Source organism: Empidonax traillii, unplaced genomic scaffold, assembly GCF_003031625.1.
Source record: "Empidonax traillii isolate 1590-97213 ecotype Southwest subspecies unplaced genomic scaffold, ASM303162v1 scaffold172:size1107868, whole genome shotgun sequence".
NCBI lineage: Eukaryota > Metazoa > Chordata > Aves > Passeriformes > Tyrannidae > Empidonax > Empidonax traillii.
The window spans coordinates 21669-36770 of record NW_020955365.1 but is presented as its reverse complement, the minus strand read 5'-3'; the positions used below and the strand labels follow the sequence as shown (position 1 = coordinate 36770).

Sequence of the window (15102 nt, the reverse complement as noted above, 5' to 3'; positions counted from 1 at the left end):
TTTTTTTTTTTTTAGAGTTTTAAAAAAACTTTTGGTCTCTTTAGAGAAGATTGTTCTAGAAGGAACTCTATGTGGATCCACTCATGGCATGGCTGACATAGGGTCTGAAAACAAAAGGGAAAGGAGCTCATGCTTCATTTAAACCAAAATAAAAAATTTTTTTTGATTGGGTTTTTTTCCATTAAAAGTAAAAAGTTCTCTGAGGAGAATGTAGCCATTACTCTAAAAGCTGGGGTTTGTAATTTAAACAAAAGTCTTACCTTACTAGAGAAATTAGGATCTAAGAGGTGCTGAAGTTAAAGCAAGTTATGCTTTTGCTGTCTCTGGAGGTTCAGCAGCCGCTCTAGCTGAGCTGGGCCATGCTCTCTTCATGGTGGAGAGGCAGCTGTGTTTCTCTGCTTACATGTTTATTCTTTCCCTTCTGCTTGGCTTTTGGCCTAAACAGTGTTACAGAAACTGAGAAATCTGGAGTTCCAACTGTTTGAACTTTCCAGAGCTTTCCTTCTTTGGTTATGTTCCCCGCTGTTCTTATTTCCACTGCTGTAAGGCCACTTTTATGCTAATACTTTTTTGTGCACATGACCCTATTTAGGTTGAGTGGGGCTGTGTCAACATCTGATAGAAAAGAATTCTGCTAAGCAGGCAAAGTTTTTGGAATTCTTAGTATTAATCCTCACTGAACTGTAATCTGCTGTTTGGGTAAACAGAAGTAAAATAGTCCATTCTTCCCATTATGAATATGAGAGGTTGCGCCCCAAACAGCCTTTACTCTCCTATATTGTAGGAATGAGAGTCTTTTCTTTAAACTCTGTGAGAGCACAGCTGGGAAAATTGTTCTGGTCATGAAATGCTATAATTCACTAAGTTTGGCTTTGTTCTGAATTGTCTTTCTTTGGGAAAAGTGATAAAACCTGAGCAGTCTCTCAAGCACACAACAGCCAGAGCAAACGATGGTTTTGAATCACCTTTTTTCAATAAGTTTGGGCAGGCTTTGCAGATGAACTCCTAGTTATCTGCAGGTGAATAGAAGTCAGCTGATGGTGAAAGCATTCAGTGCTTATGTGTGCTCTTTGGCATTTCATACGGATCAGCTGTTTTGTGTTAGTTTCTCTGCCAGTACTGTGGGTAAGTATACATTTGCCTAGGCTAAAAGCCTGTTGCAACTGAGTTGCTGTCTTTGTCTTGTACATCCCTGGTAGAATTTTCAATAGCATCAAACCAAGTTAGGAGTAGAAGTACTACAGGAGTCCAAATTTTTAAGGGTTGCACCCTTACAAGGATGGCACGCTGCTGGTCTGTTGTAAACCTTTTACACCATAGCTTGTGTGAGACATTTATAGAGGTTTTCTGGAAAGAACTCTGCATTTTTAAAAGTAAGTATTTGAGACTCATGTTGAACTTAGAATTTCCTCCTCAGAACTAGCCTCCAGCAGGTAAGTTCATTGGTCTGGAAGTGGGGCCTGACAAAGAATAAAAATAGAGAATTATTTTAAACCCACTGTCTTGTATGATGACAGCAAGGTTAAAGTCCTTCACAATCTCCCCTTCACTCCCCCTCCTAATAATAGCTGTATTGATCTAATAATTGTAACACTCACACCTGACAGAAGTTCATTTTAGGTTTGCTTTTGGACAGTTGCATAATTACCAAGCAAATATTTTCAGGCACAAATTGATTTCCTTTTTTCTTTTCATTTTCTTTGGATCTGGCTTTCCTTTTATTTCTTTTCCATTTTACAAGTTAACTTAACAAATACTATAGCTGACAGAGCTGGAAAACATTCCAGAGCATTTTGTCATGCTGCTAGTTTTCTCGTGATCTCTTACAGCTCATCTTTGCTTCTTTGCTTTCAACACCACACAAAAAAATTTAAGTATAAAATTTTCATATGAAGAAATGTAATACATTATCCAGGGGATCATTTCCAACCATCAAACTTAATATATGGCACTTTAAAATCATACATTTAAAAAAAAAAAATCCTACCAACAATCTGCAAAGCATTCTGAAACTGTATGCTGTTCTATGCCATTTCCAATTTGAATTTCTTGGATGTCTATTTTATCACAGATTGTATTTGGGTTTTGGGATTTGTTATTTAATCATGAGTAACAGCAAGCTAAACAAGTGCATTGTAGACTGTAGAAATTAAATCAGGGAGGTTTCAGTTCCCAGAAACTCCTTAGTTAGTCCTTCAGTGTGATATTGATGAAAGCAGTTGCTGTAGTTTAGTTTTGTGTGTGTTGCAACATGTTCTATTGTGGTTGCTATCAATATCAGAATGGAATTGTTTAAGCAACGTCAGAAACGCAAAAAAATGCAGAATAACTGCCAAAACTAAGAATCGGTCACTGTGCTGGAAAAAGGTGCCACTATTGCATATATTAATTCCTAATTATTAGGTCTTGGTTTTCCGTTAAGTCTTGGTCTTCCATTGAGGTAGCCTGTGTACAAAAACACATGAAAATATTGTAGATATTTTTATGAAAAGAACAGGAATAAAATTGAAGTTCATCTTCTCATGTTTTTCTGTTTGTGTAAACATTGTTGGGAACATGGTGCAAGGGAAGTTTTAAGGGGGGAAAAATACAGAAATTCTAGCACAGCGTTTTTTGACCTGCAAGTTTTAACTACATTTTTGAGTCTGTGTTCTTTTTTTTTTCTCTTCATATATTCTCTTTGTGCTGCAAGCAGAATATTTGGGGGTTTAATAGTATCAATGTTTGTATTTATTGTGAGCATCCTGAATATCTTGGCTAAAAACTCTGCACAAGTTTAGAATAAAAACTTCTTTCAATGGTAAGAATATAAAGGAACAACTGATATTTCAACGAGATAGGAAAAACACAGGGATAGTCTCAATTCATTACTCTTACCGTGAGATTTCTGTAACAGTTTCAGCAGATTAGAGAACTGCCTCTTACAGTGCTTTGCAATACTTTCAGCAAATGATTGCCTTGCAGCAGTGTTTATGAATAAATACAAGGTTGTAGTATGAAAAATTGTAAAGGCTTTATGAAAAATGAAGTATCAAATGTCTTTTGAAATAAACCCCCTTAATCCAGTCATTTAAGCGTATGTGTATCTTTAAATTGCAGAATATATGGAAACAGGAAATGCAAGTATTTCAGAGGAACGCCCACTGGAATGTGCGGAACGTCAGTCTTGCATTTTGTCCCCAGAAGTTCCTCCGTCTCCAAAGGCTAAAAGTAAATACATGTACTCTGTGGATGCAAAAGCTGTACCAAAATTTTCTTTAATATTAAAATTGTGTTACTAAAACATTGATACAGACATACAAAATGAAAAAGATAGGAAAGTTATTGATATCAAGAAGCTTTTTTCCAGCATCAGTTAGCTGTCTTGACTACATACACTGTAATCCACGTCATTAGAAGAAGAGCAAGGAACTGTATTCTCAGAAAGGACAAGTCACTGATGAATTACAATGTGTTTCATTACTTGATCTTAAATCTTTTTAATTTATCTGACCTTACACATTTCATACTCAAGTAAAACAAAAATACTAAATATGTCGAAGTACTCTGCAGGCATTGTTCACATTTGGGTAAACAATGGAATTTGCTTCATCTTTCCCAGTGTGTTACATTTGGAAGCCTCTTTCAGAGATCACGTGTTCTGTTCTTCCATTTATCTTCTCACACGGCTTTTATACACTGTGGTGATTGCTGTTGTCTGCATGTGCTTTCGTTATATGTTCTAATTCTCCATTTACAAATGCAGCCACTAAAATAGGGCATTTTCTGAGTGTACTGTCATCCTACTCTTTCATGAAAATCATCCTCTTGTAGAACCAAACCTGACTTCTGTCCTCAGTAGTTATCCAGAGTGAATGTAATTGACTGCTGGCAAATAACTAAGCCTCTCTTTGTTTTTGTTGTGTGAGTTGTGGTGGTGTTTTGTTGTCGTTGTTCTTCTGGGTTCTTCTTATTTTTTTTTTAAACATGTTTTCAGGGAGAGTTTTCATTCATGAGAAAGCTATGCTTCCTACTGCATGTCACATTATGATCTTCATGGTGATAGTGAACAAATGCTATAGTTCCAATCATATTTCCCATTGGGGTACTTAACAAATAATGTGGTGTATGAAGATAAATAGTTCCTTTGAGATTAATTCAACTGCCATGTGCTATAGAAGTTTTTCTCCTGAAATGAAGTAGTAAATATTTTTAAAATATGTTTTGCTTCTTAACAATAAGGTCATGATCTCACATTCCTTATTTCCACTTTCAAATTATAAATAATATAAAACGTGCTAGCTGGGTTTTGCTTGTCAGTTGTGCAATCTGGTACTAAAGGAGAGCAGTTGTACTTTATTGTGTTTCCCATCCATCTGCCTGCCATTCTCTGACAATCTAATTTCAAATAATTTAAACCGAATTTGGAAGAGGAATAGCAGTATCAATTACTTTCTGTGACTTTCATGAAAGTAGGTAGCTAGATAGAGGAGAGAGACCTTAATAAGTACTTACATTGAAAGACAGGCAAAATATGTCATATGTATTCATGCTGACACTAATCAGCTAGTCAGTTAGTGCACTCTCACTCACAGGTCCGTCCAGTTTTGTCATGCAGAATTCATTCTGGCCCAGTAAGAAGTACTGCAGGGCTTATGTAGGAAAACATGGGATTGGGAACATGGACATAATTCTGTAGGAAGCAGTAGTTCTGTTTCTGCATAGGGCACTGTATCGTGATTTTAATAGTAGATTTTAATATTTAGGTATTTTACTTCAATTTTTAGTTATTATAATATTAATATGGATTAATTTCAATTTTCTAATTAAAAAGCAGAGTATAAATTAACTTGATTGTATTTTTGCTGAATTTACTTGTTTTGTGCAAAGTTACCATTGAATGAGAGTAACAAGTTTTGAATGCAAAATTTCTGTTAATTAGATGTTAAAAGGCAATTAAATGTTTTTAATTAACAACTGTTCTTGGCTCAGAAAACTTTAGTAATAACTGGCCATGGGTTTAATTTTAGAAATACTTTTTGAGTATTTTTGTTTACTAAGCATAGCAAACAGTAACTATGAAGAAAAACTAAAAAAAAAAAAGCACCCCAGACAGAGCAGATAAAGTCTTCTCAGGGGATTCTTTAGTGACGTGAATATACTTGTCTGTTTTATGTATGCTGAGCTTAATATGCTCACTCTCTTTTTCCTTTTCAGCATTTTATTTCCAAAGATGGAGTAACATGGAATTATCTTTATTTTATCAAGTCTGTAGTTTCCAACAATATGACTGTTGTAAACTGAGTCAGGAGAAGGGGTTTCTTATTTGTTCCTGGAAAAACTTGGTTATCACTTGTATTTTTGTGGCTGTTACTGCTGTGTAACACACATGCAGTATGTAATCAGAACCTAATACAGTTCATAATGAGTAGCTTTTTAGTCTGTGGACTTTTGCTACTGCTGGTGGACTCAGTCTGATTCTAGGACTTACTACTACCACTGTTTCCAAGAGAGGCCCTCAGTTAGTGTAGACATATAAAACTCATTGCCTTACTCTTCTGTTAGATTTCCTAACTAAATATATTGGATAAATTAAGGAGAAACCGTGAAACACAATGCAGAATGCACTAAACATAGTTTTCTGGTAGGCTGCTGTGGGGAGGTATGTTTTAAACGTGTGGGTTTACCCAGTATATCCTTCTAGCATTCCATTTAATCCTAGTAAAGTGAGCAAGAATTGTTTATAAAGCATAGCTACTTGGATGGGACAGGTGTGCACTCTTAGAAACTCAGTTCCAATCCAGTCACAGTTTATGGAACCTATGTTGCATATTAATTAATTACAGCAGCAAAGGTGAACCTGATGCAGAGTATGGGACATAGATTTTCTATGTTTGTAGAATCTTTCTATTTCTGGATTAATTTTACATTGTTGGATAGTTGCTATTTCTAGACAGTTTTCAGGATTAGAAAACAGAAAGGGTAAGTATATATTGTAATTCATCCTAATTAAATGCAACGTATAGGGCAATGCAGAAGTATATAGATTGCCTCTAGTAAGTTCCAACTCTGGAGTGAGATGCCATTATTTTTGGAGGAGAATTGTGCATGAAGATTGTTGTTTAGAAGATAAGGCATGGAAATAACAGATAATAAATTTAAGGAATGTGTATTTCCTTTTTAGGCATAAATTACCCCTGGCATGCTAATTACTGACTAATAATGTGTCTGTTTTTAAAGGTGAAGCTGTGACTGGAGAATTATCAAAGCTCTTAGATGAAATCAAATTGTGTCAAGAAAAGGAATACTCTTTTGAAGATCTGTCTCATACAATATCAGACCATTATCTGGATAATTTTAGTAAAGTATCAGAGGAAGAACTTATGACCAGTGGAAGCCAAACCAAGCTTAATGTAGTAAGTAAGATGGGATACAAAGACAATATATTCAGTGACATCTGCTTTATTTATGACGCAGTCAAGAAAGAAATAGTGCAAGAGTGAGAATAGTACAAGGTTAACAATGTAATAGAAGAAGTAATATAGCATGTGCTTCTTACAGATTTGGACTCTAATGTTCCCCTTATTTTACAAAGATATTGCTTACCACACCTCAGAATGTCTTTTTATGACACCACTAATATGACTAAACATTTGGGTTACTTGTTTTGAGCATGGGGAGGACAAGGAAGGGTGTTTTTTGAAAAATGAATGGAAATCGGTATGCTCAATACTGTATTGAATACTAAATGTTTGCAGAATCTGATCAGATGTGCCTTCCCAAAAGAAGCAGCTTAACATCTTCAGTTATAGTACTTATATATTTTGTTGCTGTATAGGTTTCTCAGTAGCCTAATGATGTTGAAGGCCGAGTCTCTAATACTGAAAATTGTTGTGGTTGTTATACTTCAGTGATTTGCAAATACAGTGAATAAAGTGCTCTAAGATGCATTTTTTCTTACTGTAACAAACCATTTTTTTTTTCTTTTTTTAATTAAATTCTCCTCCTCAATAAGCAAATGGGATTGCCCAGGAAATAAAGCAAAGAACAGAGGAAGAACGCTAAGCGTTAAATTTCAATTAGTGTTGTTTGTAAATTAAGAAAAATTATGCTCTCCTGTGTGAGGAAAACCATTACAAGTTTTGGACTTCGTGTTCTGGAGCATTTGTTACAGTGTATGTAGAAAAAATGAGACTTACAGAGATGGTTAGCTGCCCTGAGATGCAGTAGATACTTTTGTACAGCCCTTCTAGATGTTTGAATGTTTAGATACATAACTCATATTGAACTCAGTTTGAACAAGGTACTAATCCCATTTAACCATTTTAGACACTCTTCTAGCATCTCTCCGAATTTAGGTGGTAACTGCTATTTAAATCTGCTCAGCTGCTGTTTTGCGGAAAATGTATTCCATATGAATCTGTCTACTCTGACTGAAATTTTTGCAGACCTAAATGAAATGCAATGTAAATAGAAAGTATTCAGACACTAGATCTGTAATTTATGTGCAACTGGGGTATACAAAGGTAAATTAGGCAATACATTTTTTTGAGATTTCATTTATTTTATATTGAACTAGATGTGAAAACAAATCTTTAAAATTGGAGACTGTTTAAGGCATTTTATAGGCTCTCCCCTAATGCATCCAGCTTTTCTTTCTAAGAAAACTGAAATCAGGATGATGGGTGCATACTCCCAACATGAAGTCAGGATGGAGGGCAGAACATATTTTCCCCTAGAGTAAACCCAACTATACAGGCATGTATGGAGAGGACTCTGCTGGGATGTGGGATTTTCCTGCTTGTTCTATAGCCTCCATTTCATTTTGAAATGTATTTTAGGGTTACTCAGTCTATTTAGTTGCCAGTTGGCTGCCTTGCATCAAGAAATGGAAGGCACGGTGTCTTTTAATTTTGGGGAAGTGCTACCTTCCCTTGGTGTTTAGACTCCCTCTGTAGTGCAGGGGTGATACAAAAACCTACGTGCACTGTAAGGAGCCATCAAAGAGTAATTGGGAATAAGCCCTAAGAGATATGTTTAGCTCTAAAAATGGTTACAAAGGTGAAGGCTGCCAAACTACTCTGGGGGCAGGACCAGCAAGCATGGTTGTGGAAGACATGTGACAGTATGGTGATACTACATAAATATTCATTTAAATTTCTTCAGTAAGAACATGAAGATACAGAGAGAAAGAAGTGGAGATGTATATAGATGTGGGGAGTCAGATTTCTTGGATATATATTAAAGAAGAGAGATTTTTGCAGCTTATTCTGACTTTAGTTTTCTCCTCCAGGGAAATCTTCTGTACAAATCTCAGTAGGTAAAGTGGGTTTTTCTCTGTTATCTGCATTTGTTCAGCTTGCATTTGTTTCTGCTGCACATGCCAAGACCGCATGGGAGGGGCAGCACAGGAGTGTGGTGATGCTGGAGCACAGAATCTTTTTGCCTGCAGAACCAAGTGTTGCCTTTCTCTGTTATCAGCTCCAACATAGGGCTGAGAACTGCACCTGGTATGCCTCCATGAGTGAGCAGTTACTTCAGGTTCAAATCAGCAGTTTTCCCCCAACTTTTATTGCTGGCTGTGCCAGCATCTGCTCTGAAAAGGTGTAGAAATCAAGTCGCTGGTGATAATGTGTTAATGATGCCATGTCCTGAACAAATATTGGTTCCAGAGATGATGACTGGTGCAGGTTTTTTGACTTCCTGTAGTCCTGTGGTCTGAAGAGGTTCCAAACATCAAACCATGACACTTCGTGACCTTAGAGAGGTCCTGCAAAGAAACTTGCTGTTGTTCAGAGAAGTAGGAGGCCAAGACTGTAAAATTTGTGATTGGAATCGTAACTTAGGGAGTTGGACCAATGAGCAACAAGAGCCACCTCCTGAGGATAGCATGGGCTTGGGAAAGAGAAGGCATCAGGAAGCAGAGTGTATTTTAAAGCAGGTTTTTTAGCAGTTGGCTCTTTTGAAAGGGCCAAAAAAACCTGTGGTACTGCTTTGGCTGAATAAGATTTAGGTTGGTTTAGCACTGCAGAAAGTGGTGTCTATTGGGATCTATAGCCTGGAATTCTCTCCTGAATCTCAAGCACCAATCTCTTTTTCTTTTGAGCAGGGCTCACTGTTTTTGTTTAGTGGGGATGCCTGCTTTTTAATGCAGTAACTTGACAGTAAAAGGCTTCATCTGGAAGAGTGACATTCAGTTCTTTCCATGGCATAAAACCATTTAACACTGGTTTTATAGTCTCCCAAATAAAGTATTGGTCATCAGGCTATGATCCCATCTAGTATTCTTTCTGAACTGTACAACCATTGGAAAAATACCAGTACAATCCAGAGAGCGGGACTTTGAATGCCTTATTCACAGGCAAAGTCTGTACCTTTTCTGGTCTCAGGTGTCTTGCATTGTTTGTTGCTTAGTGATACAGCACTTGTAGAATACTACTTTTTCTTTTGAAGAAGTTGTGGTTGGAAGTCTTTAGGTTATGGAAAGAATTTAATCCATTTTTCTGTTTGCTGTGTTATCAGAAAATTAGTTATCCAGCCACCCAGCAAGTTGTTCTGGAATGATTGGAATAAAGGACTACTTCTTTTCATCAAATTTTGCATTGAAAACATTACGTGTTTTTATTACTTTACATATTTCAATTGACCAGGTGTCTGATGTGTGACGTAAGGCATTAAAACCTCAGAGATTCATGTGCTCACAGTATTTTAAAGTCAAATAGAAAGAAGAGTTTGCACAGCTCTGAGGTTAGGTGAAAAAAAAAAATTTAAAAACTTTAGGCTTAGTCTCCTGAATTCCGAATTACTAGTTAGCTGTGATTCCTAAGTTTCCTCAGGACATGGAAGAGCTGAATAGGAAATCTGAAAGTCAGGATCTTATGAACTATAAGACATGAACATCTGGGAGAGGGAGTCTACAATGGAGCAGTAAGGAAAAGTAAGGAGAGTAATAGGAGACACCACAGTGTAGACATGAAACAGATCTGGAGATGAAAAAAAATGTCAGCACAGGACACTTCCATTCCAAAAGTTGAAGGAGAAACTGTGAAAATGTTGGAGTTCTAGAAAAGCAGACTGTGTTAACTTCCTGAATAGGGAGAATGTTTAATGAAAAGGGTGAAAACTGAATGCTTGTTTGCTGAATAGCAGAAAATTAGATAAGAGTAAGTTAATGTTATTTTATTTGAAGAGTAAATTATAAAGAATAAACTAAAGGAAGTAAAGTTAAAGCTGCACTGGAAACTTTATAATCTCAACTCTGTGTTTAAATGTACTTCTGATGGAAAATATTAATTCCATGTTTCCTAGTATATCTTCACCAGTCGTTAAAACATGTATATTATAACATACCAGGCAACAACTCCCTGTTCATTGTCTCCTTGAAATTAAAGACCAAACTGAACATAGTTTTGTGATTATACTTCAGAGGGAGCTCAAGAAGCTGCCTACATGCAGCTAGGTATCATTTTAGTTGGAATTCCTAGTTTTTCTCAAAGATATTCAGGCTGGGTGGGGTTTGACGGTGGCGTCAATGGTTTTTACTCCTAGTTCCTGTCTTTGTTTTTCCTATTTTGGTCACTGTGACTTGAATACATTCTGTAGTTCCCCTATGTATGCAAAGACATGGAAAGCCCTGACAGTTGCTGCATAGGCAAGCTGGGAAAGCTTTATACTTGTGTATTGCTCAGTGCTGACATGCTACAGTGTTTCTGTTTGATAAATAGAAATCTTTCAGGAAAGCCTATAATTTGATTGTTCAACAAGTCAGAAAAGGAACTGTGCTTCAAAACATGTTCCAGAAAACATGAGCTGGAAAAAGATATAGGAAAATCCTTGATTGTATCACAGTTCACTTAACTAAGGTGTTTCCTTTTCAAGCTGAGTTAAGTATGATTGCTTGCAAAATCAATTTTGACAACAAATTATAGCAGTTTCAGTTTTGAAAAAAAAGTTTAATTAAAAAAAATATTTATTTTCCAATAGATGGCAGTCTGGTTCAGTCATTTCAAGAACAAAAGCAGCCATCTTATATAAGGATTTTCCAACTTTTTTTCATTGCTGTGTAAAAATCGTGCATTTTAACACAGTTGATAGTACAAACTGCTTCAAAATGAACACCTGTAATTCCTCTAGGAGAAAAATTTATGGAACATCATGACATCCATTTAAACTAAAAACTAAGACATCAGGGCTAAATTTAGAGGTGTATCATAGCAAAGGGGTTACACACCAAGTGTATATTCAAACAATCTGTGTGAATTGAACAGCAAGCAAGAAAATTTAAATCGGTATGACTTGCAAATCAGGCACCCAGAAAAATTAAGTGTGTCAGAAAAAAGGAGCAGAAGATTGTCAAAGTGTATATTTCGAGAATTCTGAGCTCTGGCAAGTAAATTGCTTCAAATTCCTCTGTCACTGGAATTCTAACTAAGATCATTACCAGCTTCTTGTCAGGTGTGAGGTTCGTGTGTATGTATTCATGTGAGAACAAATTTTTCTAAATGTGATATTAAACACGGAAATATGCTGTCTTTATTGCAATGTATTTGCATGTGGTGTATATTAAAAAAAAAAAAAAAAAAAAAAAAAAAAAAAAAAAAAAAAAAAAAAAAAAAAAAAAAAAAAAAAAAAAAAAAAAACAAAAAAAAACAAAACAAAACACCAACAAACAAAACAAGCAACCAAACAGGAAAAAGAAGTATGGGCTTTTTGTACTGAAAGAAAAAAAATCCTGTGGATACCAGTGAATATGTTACTTTTTATTTGCTTTGGACAGCCTGTGATTGCAAAGCGAAAAATAGGGTATTAAGAACTTCTGCCCTTCAGTATGCGTGTGTGTGTGTGTGTGTGTGTGTATGTGTTTATATGTATATTTGCGAGATTTACATGTTGGATACAGTAAATCTTAACCTTTTTCTTTCATAAACTTGATCTTTTATTTTCATAATACTTTCTTAAAATTGACTCTTAAAAGAACTTTATCTTACTCTGTGTTCAGAAATTTATTCCAGTCCTTACTTTGAAAATTATTGGGTTTTTTCCATGCAGTAGCCATAGCTATTCTCCATATTTTGTGAGAATTCTTATTTTTTTGAACTAAAACTAACTTTAAAATCAGCCACTTCAATAAAGCTGAAGCTCCAGATTGAGGTATTTTCTTTGAAACAGTCCCTTTAATCTTGTATAGTTGGTGGTTACTTGCATTGTTTGCTTTTACATTTAAGCTATTGTGTTCAGAAGCGTAATACAGAAATTATGTTACTGCATTTGCACTTGCAAATCAATATCTTACTGTCTTTGGATATGTGACGTGAGTTTAGATGAAAAGCAGAGTTCCAGAAAGTCTTAACAGCAGAGTATATGTTAAAGGGTTTTACTTAATTACCTAGAATGAATACTGAGAAACTGAAGTTATTAGATGCCCCTATTTTTTTTTTAAGCTGAAGATAGTAAAAACATGTAGTGACCACACTACAGAGAGATTTCACAGAAGTGGCAGCAGTATATCTGATTAAATTTTATGTGATTATATAACAGATAATAAAGGCTGGCAGCAGTAATTTGAATTTAAACATGAGGAAAGGTTCTGTGTAGTCTCACGAAAAAGATTTGGATTTCATCACAGGCATATAAAAGTCAGTTTCTGCTTACTTCTGTCTTCCAGAAAGGGAAGTTGGTACTTGGGCACATTGAGAGAATGGAAAAAAATATTGTTAAAAATATAATAACATTGTTGAAAACAGTGATGGTACATATTCAAAGAAAAGATTCACTTTTTATTCTCATGTCAGGATATCAAGAAGATGAAGCAGTATAAAGGCAATAAAAGTATGATTGTGTTTGCTTTATATCTAATGGGAGATCTGAAAGTATAGAATTAGTGGGTTTGAAAGAAGTTGGTGAAGAATAGGTGTATTAGAGGTTGATAAAATGCATGGTTCCTCAGAAGTCAGCTATTCAGAATATTTTTTTTTCTCTAAGGAAAAGAACAATTATTTTTCATAAAAATCATACATAGAAAGATTTATTTTACAAAATAATAATCACAGGAGAATACTGAGGTAAACAGTTTAGTAGCATTATTCAAGAACACTGTTTTGGTCTTTACTTTTAATATAACATTTAAATAAATAATGACTGGACGGAAATATAATGGCGAAGAATAACCAAACAAGCTGAAGTAAAATAATTTCTGTCTTGGATCAACGTGTTAGCCTTTAAAAAATATCACACACTTGCATACATGCATTATTGAGAGAGTGATACGAAATTTCACATGATGATGATGAGCAAGCCAGAAGTATATACAATTGCTTACTAATGAGGATACATTAAAAACACATTCAAGAACAATTTTGGTTACTTATTCGTTAGAGAATAGTAAAATAATCAGNAAAACAAAACAACAACAAAAAAAAAAAACACCAACAAACAAAACAAGCAACCAAACAGGAAAAAGAAGTATGGGCTTTTTGTACTGAAAGAAAAAAAATCCTGTGGATACCAGTGAATATGTTACTTTTTATTTGCTTTGGACAGCCTGTGATTGCAAAGCAAAAAATAGGGTATTAAGAACTTCTGCCCTTCAGTATGCGTGTGTGTGTGTGTGTGTATGTGTGTTTATATATATATTTGCGAGATGTACATGTTGGATACAATAAATCTTAACCTTTTTCTTTCATAAACTTGATCTTTTATTTTCATAATACTTTCTTAAAATTGACTCTTAAAAGAACTTTATCTTACTCTGTGTTCAGAAATTTATTCCAGTCCTTACTTTGAAAATTATTGGGTTTTTCCGTGCAGTAACCATAGCTATTCTCCATATTTTGTGAGAATTCTTATTTTTTTGAACTAAAACTAACTTTAAAATCAGCCACTTCAATAAAGCTGAAGCTCTAAATTGAGGTATTTTCTTTGAAACAGTCCCTTTAATCTTGTATAGTTGGTGGTTACTTGCATTGTTTGCTTTTACATTTAAGCTGTTGTGTTCAGAAGCGCAATACAGAAATTGTTACTGCATTTGCACTTGCAAATCAATATCTTACTGTCTTTGGATATGTGACGTGAGTTTAGATGAAAAGCAGAGTTCCAGAAAGTCTTAACAGCAGAGTATATGTTAAAGGGTTTTACTTAATTACCTAGAATGAATACTGAGAAACTGAAGTTATTAGATGCCCCTATTTTTTTTTTTTTAAACTGAAGATAGTAAAAACATGTAGTGACCACACTACAGAGAGATTTCACAGAAGTGGCAGCAGTATATATGATTAAATTTAATGTGGTTATATAACAGATAATAAAGGCTGGCAGCAGTAATTTGAATTTAAACATAAGGAAAGGTTCTGTGTAGTCTCATGAAAAAGATTTGGATTTCATCACAGGCATATAAAAGTCAGTTTCTGCTTACTTCTGTCTTCCAGAAAGGGAAGTTGGTACTTGGGCACATTGAGAGAGTGGAAAAAAAATATTGTTAAAAATATAATAACATTGTTGAAAACAGTGATGGTACATATTCAAAGAAAAGATTCACTTTTTATTCTCATGTCAGGATATCAAGAAGATGAAGCAGTATAAAGGCAATAAAAGTATGATTGTGTTTGCTTTATATCTAATGGGAGATCTGAAAGTATAGAATTAGTGGTTTTGAAAGAAGTTGGTGAAGAATAGGTGTATTAGAGGTTGATAAAATGCATGGTTCCTCAGAAGTCAGCTATTCAGAATAATTTTTTTTCTCTAAGGAAAAGAACAATTATTTTTCATAAAAATCATACATAGAAAGATTTATTTTACAAAATAATAATCACAGGAGAATACTGAGGTAAACAGTTTAGTAGCATTATTCAAGAACACTGTTTTGGTCTTTACTTTTAATATAACATTTAAATAAATAATGACTGGACTGAAATATAATGGCGAAGAATAACCAAACATGCTGAAGTAAAATAATTTCTGTCTTGGATCAACGTGTTAGCCTTTAAAAAATATCACACACTTGCATACATGCATTATTGAGAGAGTGATACGAAATTTCACATGATGATGATGAGCAAGCCAGAAGTATATACAATTGCTTACTAATGAGGATACATTAAAAACACATTCAAGAACAATTTTGGTTAC

The 15102-nt window shown here is 34.8% G+C and overlaps 1 protein-coding gene across 1 annotated transcript in view; it reads left to right on the top strand.

Annotated features, from left to right (window-relative positions):
- LOC114058422 (ankyrin repeat and sterile alpha motif domain-containing protein 1B-like) overlaps positions 1-15102 on the top strand; it is a 105659-nt gene that overhangs the window by 74984 nt on the left and 15573 nt on the right. Inside the window, exons 7-8 of the mRNA XM_027885770.1 lie at positions 3100-3210; positions 6220-6395. Of these exons, the coding sequence (XP_027741571.1) occupies positions 3100-3210; positions 6220-6395 (287 nt within the window). The remainder of the gene's footprint in view (positions 1-3099; positions 3211-6219; positions 6396-15102) is intronic.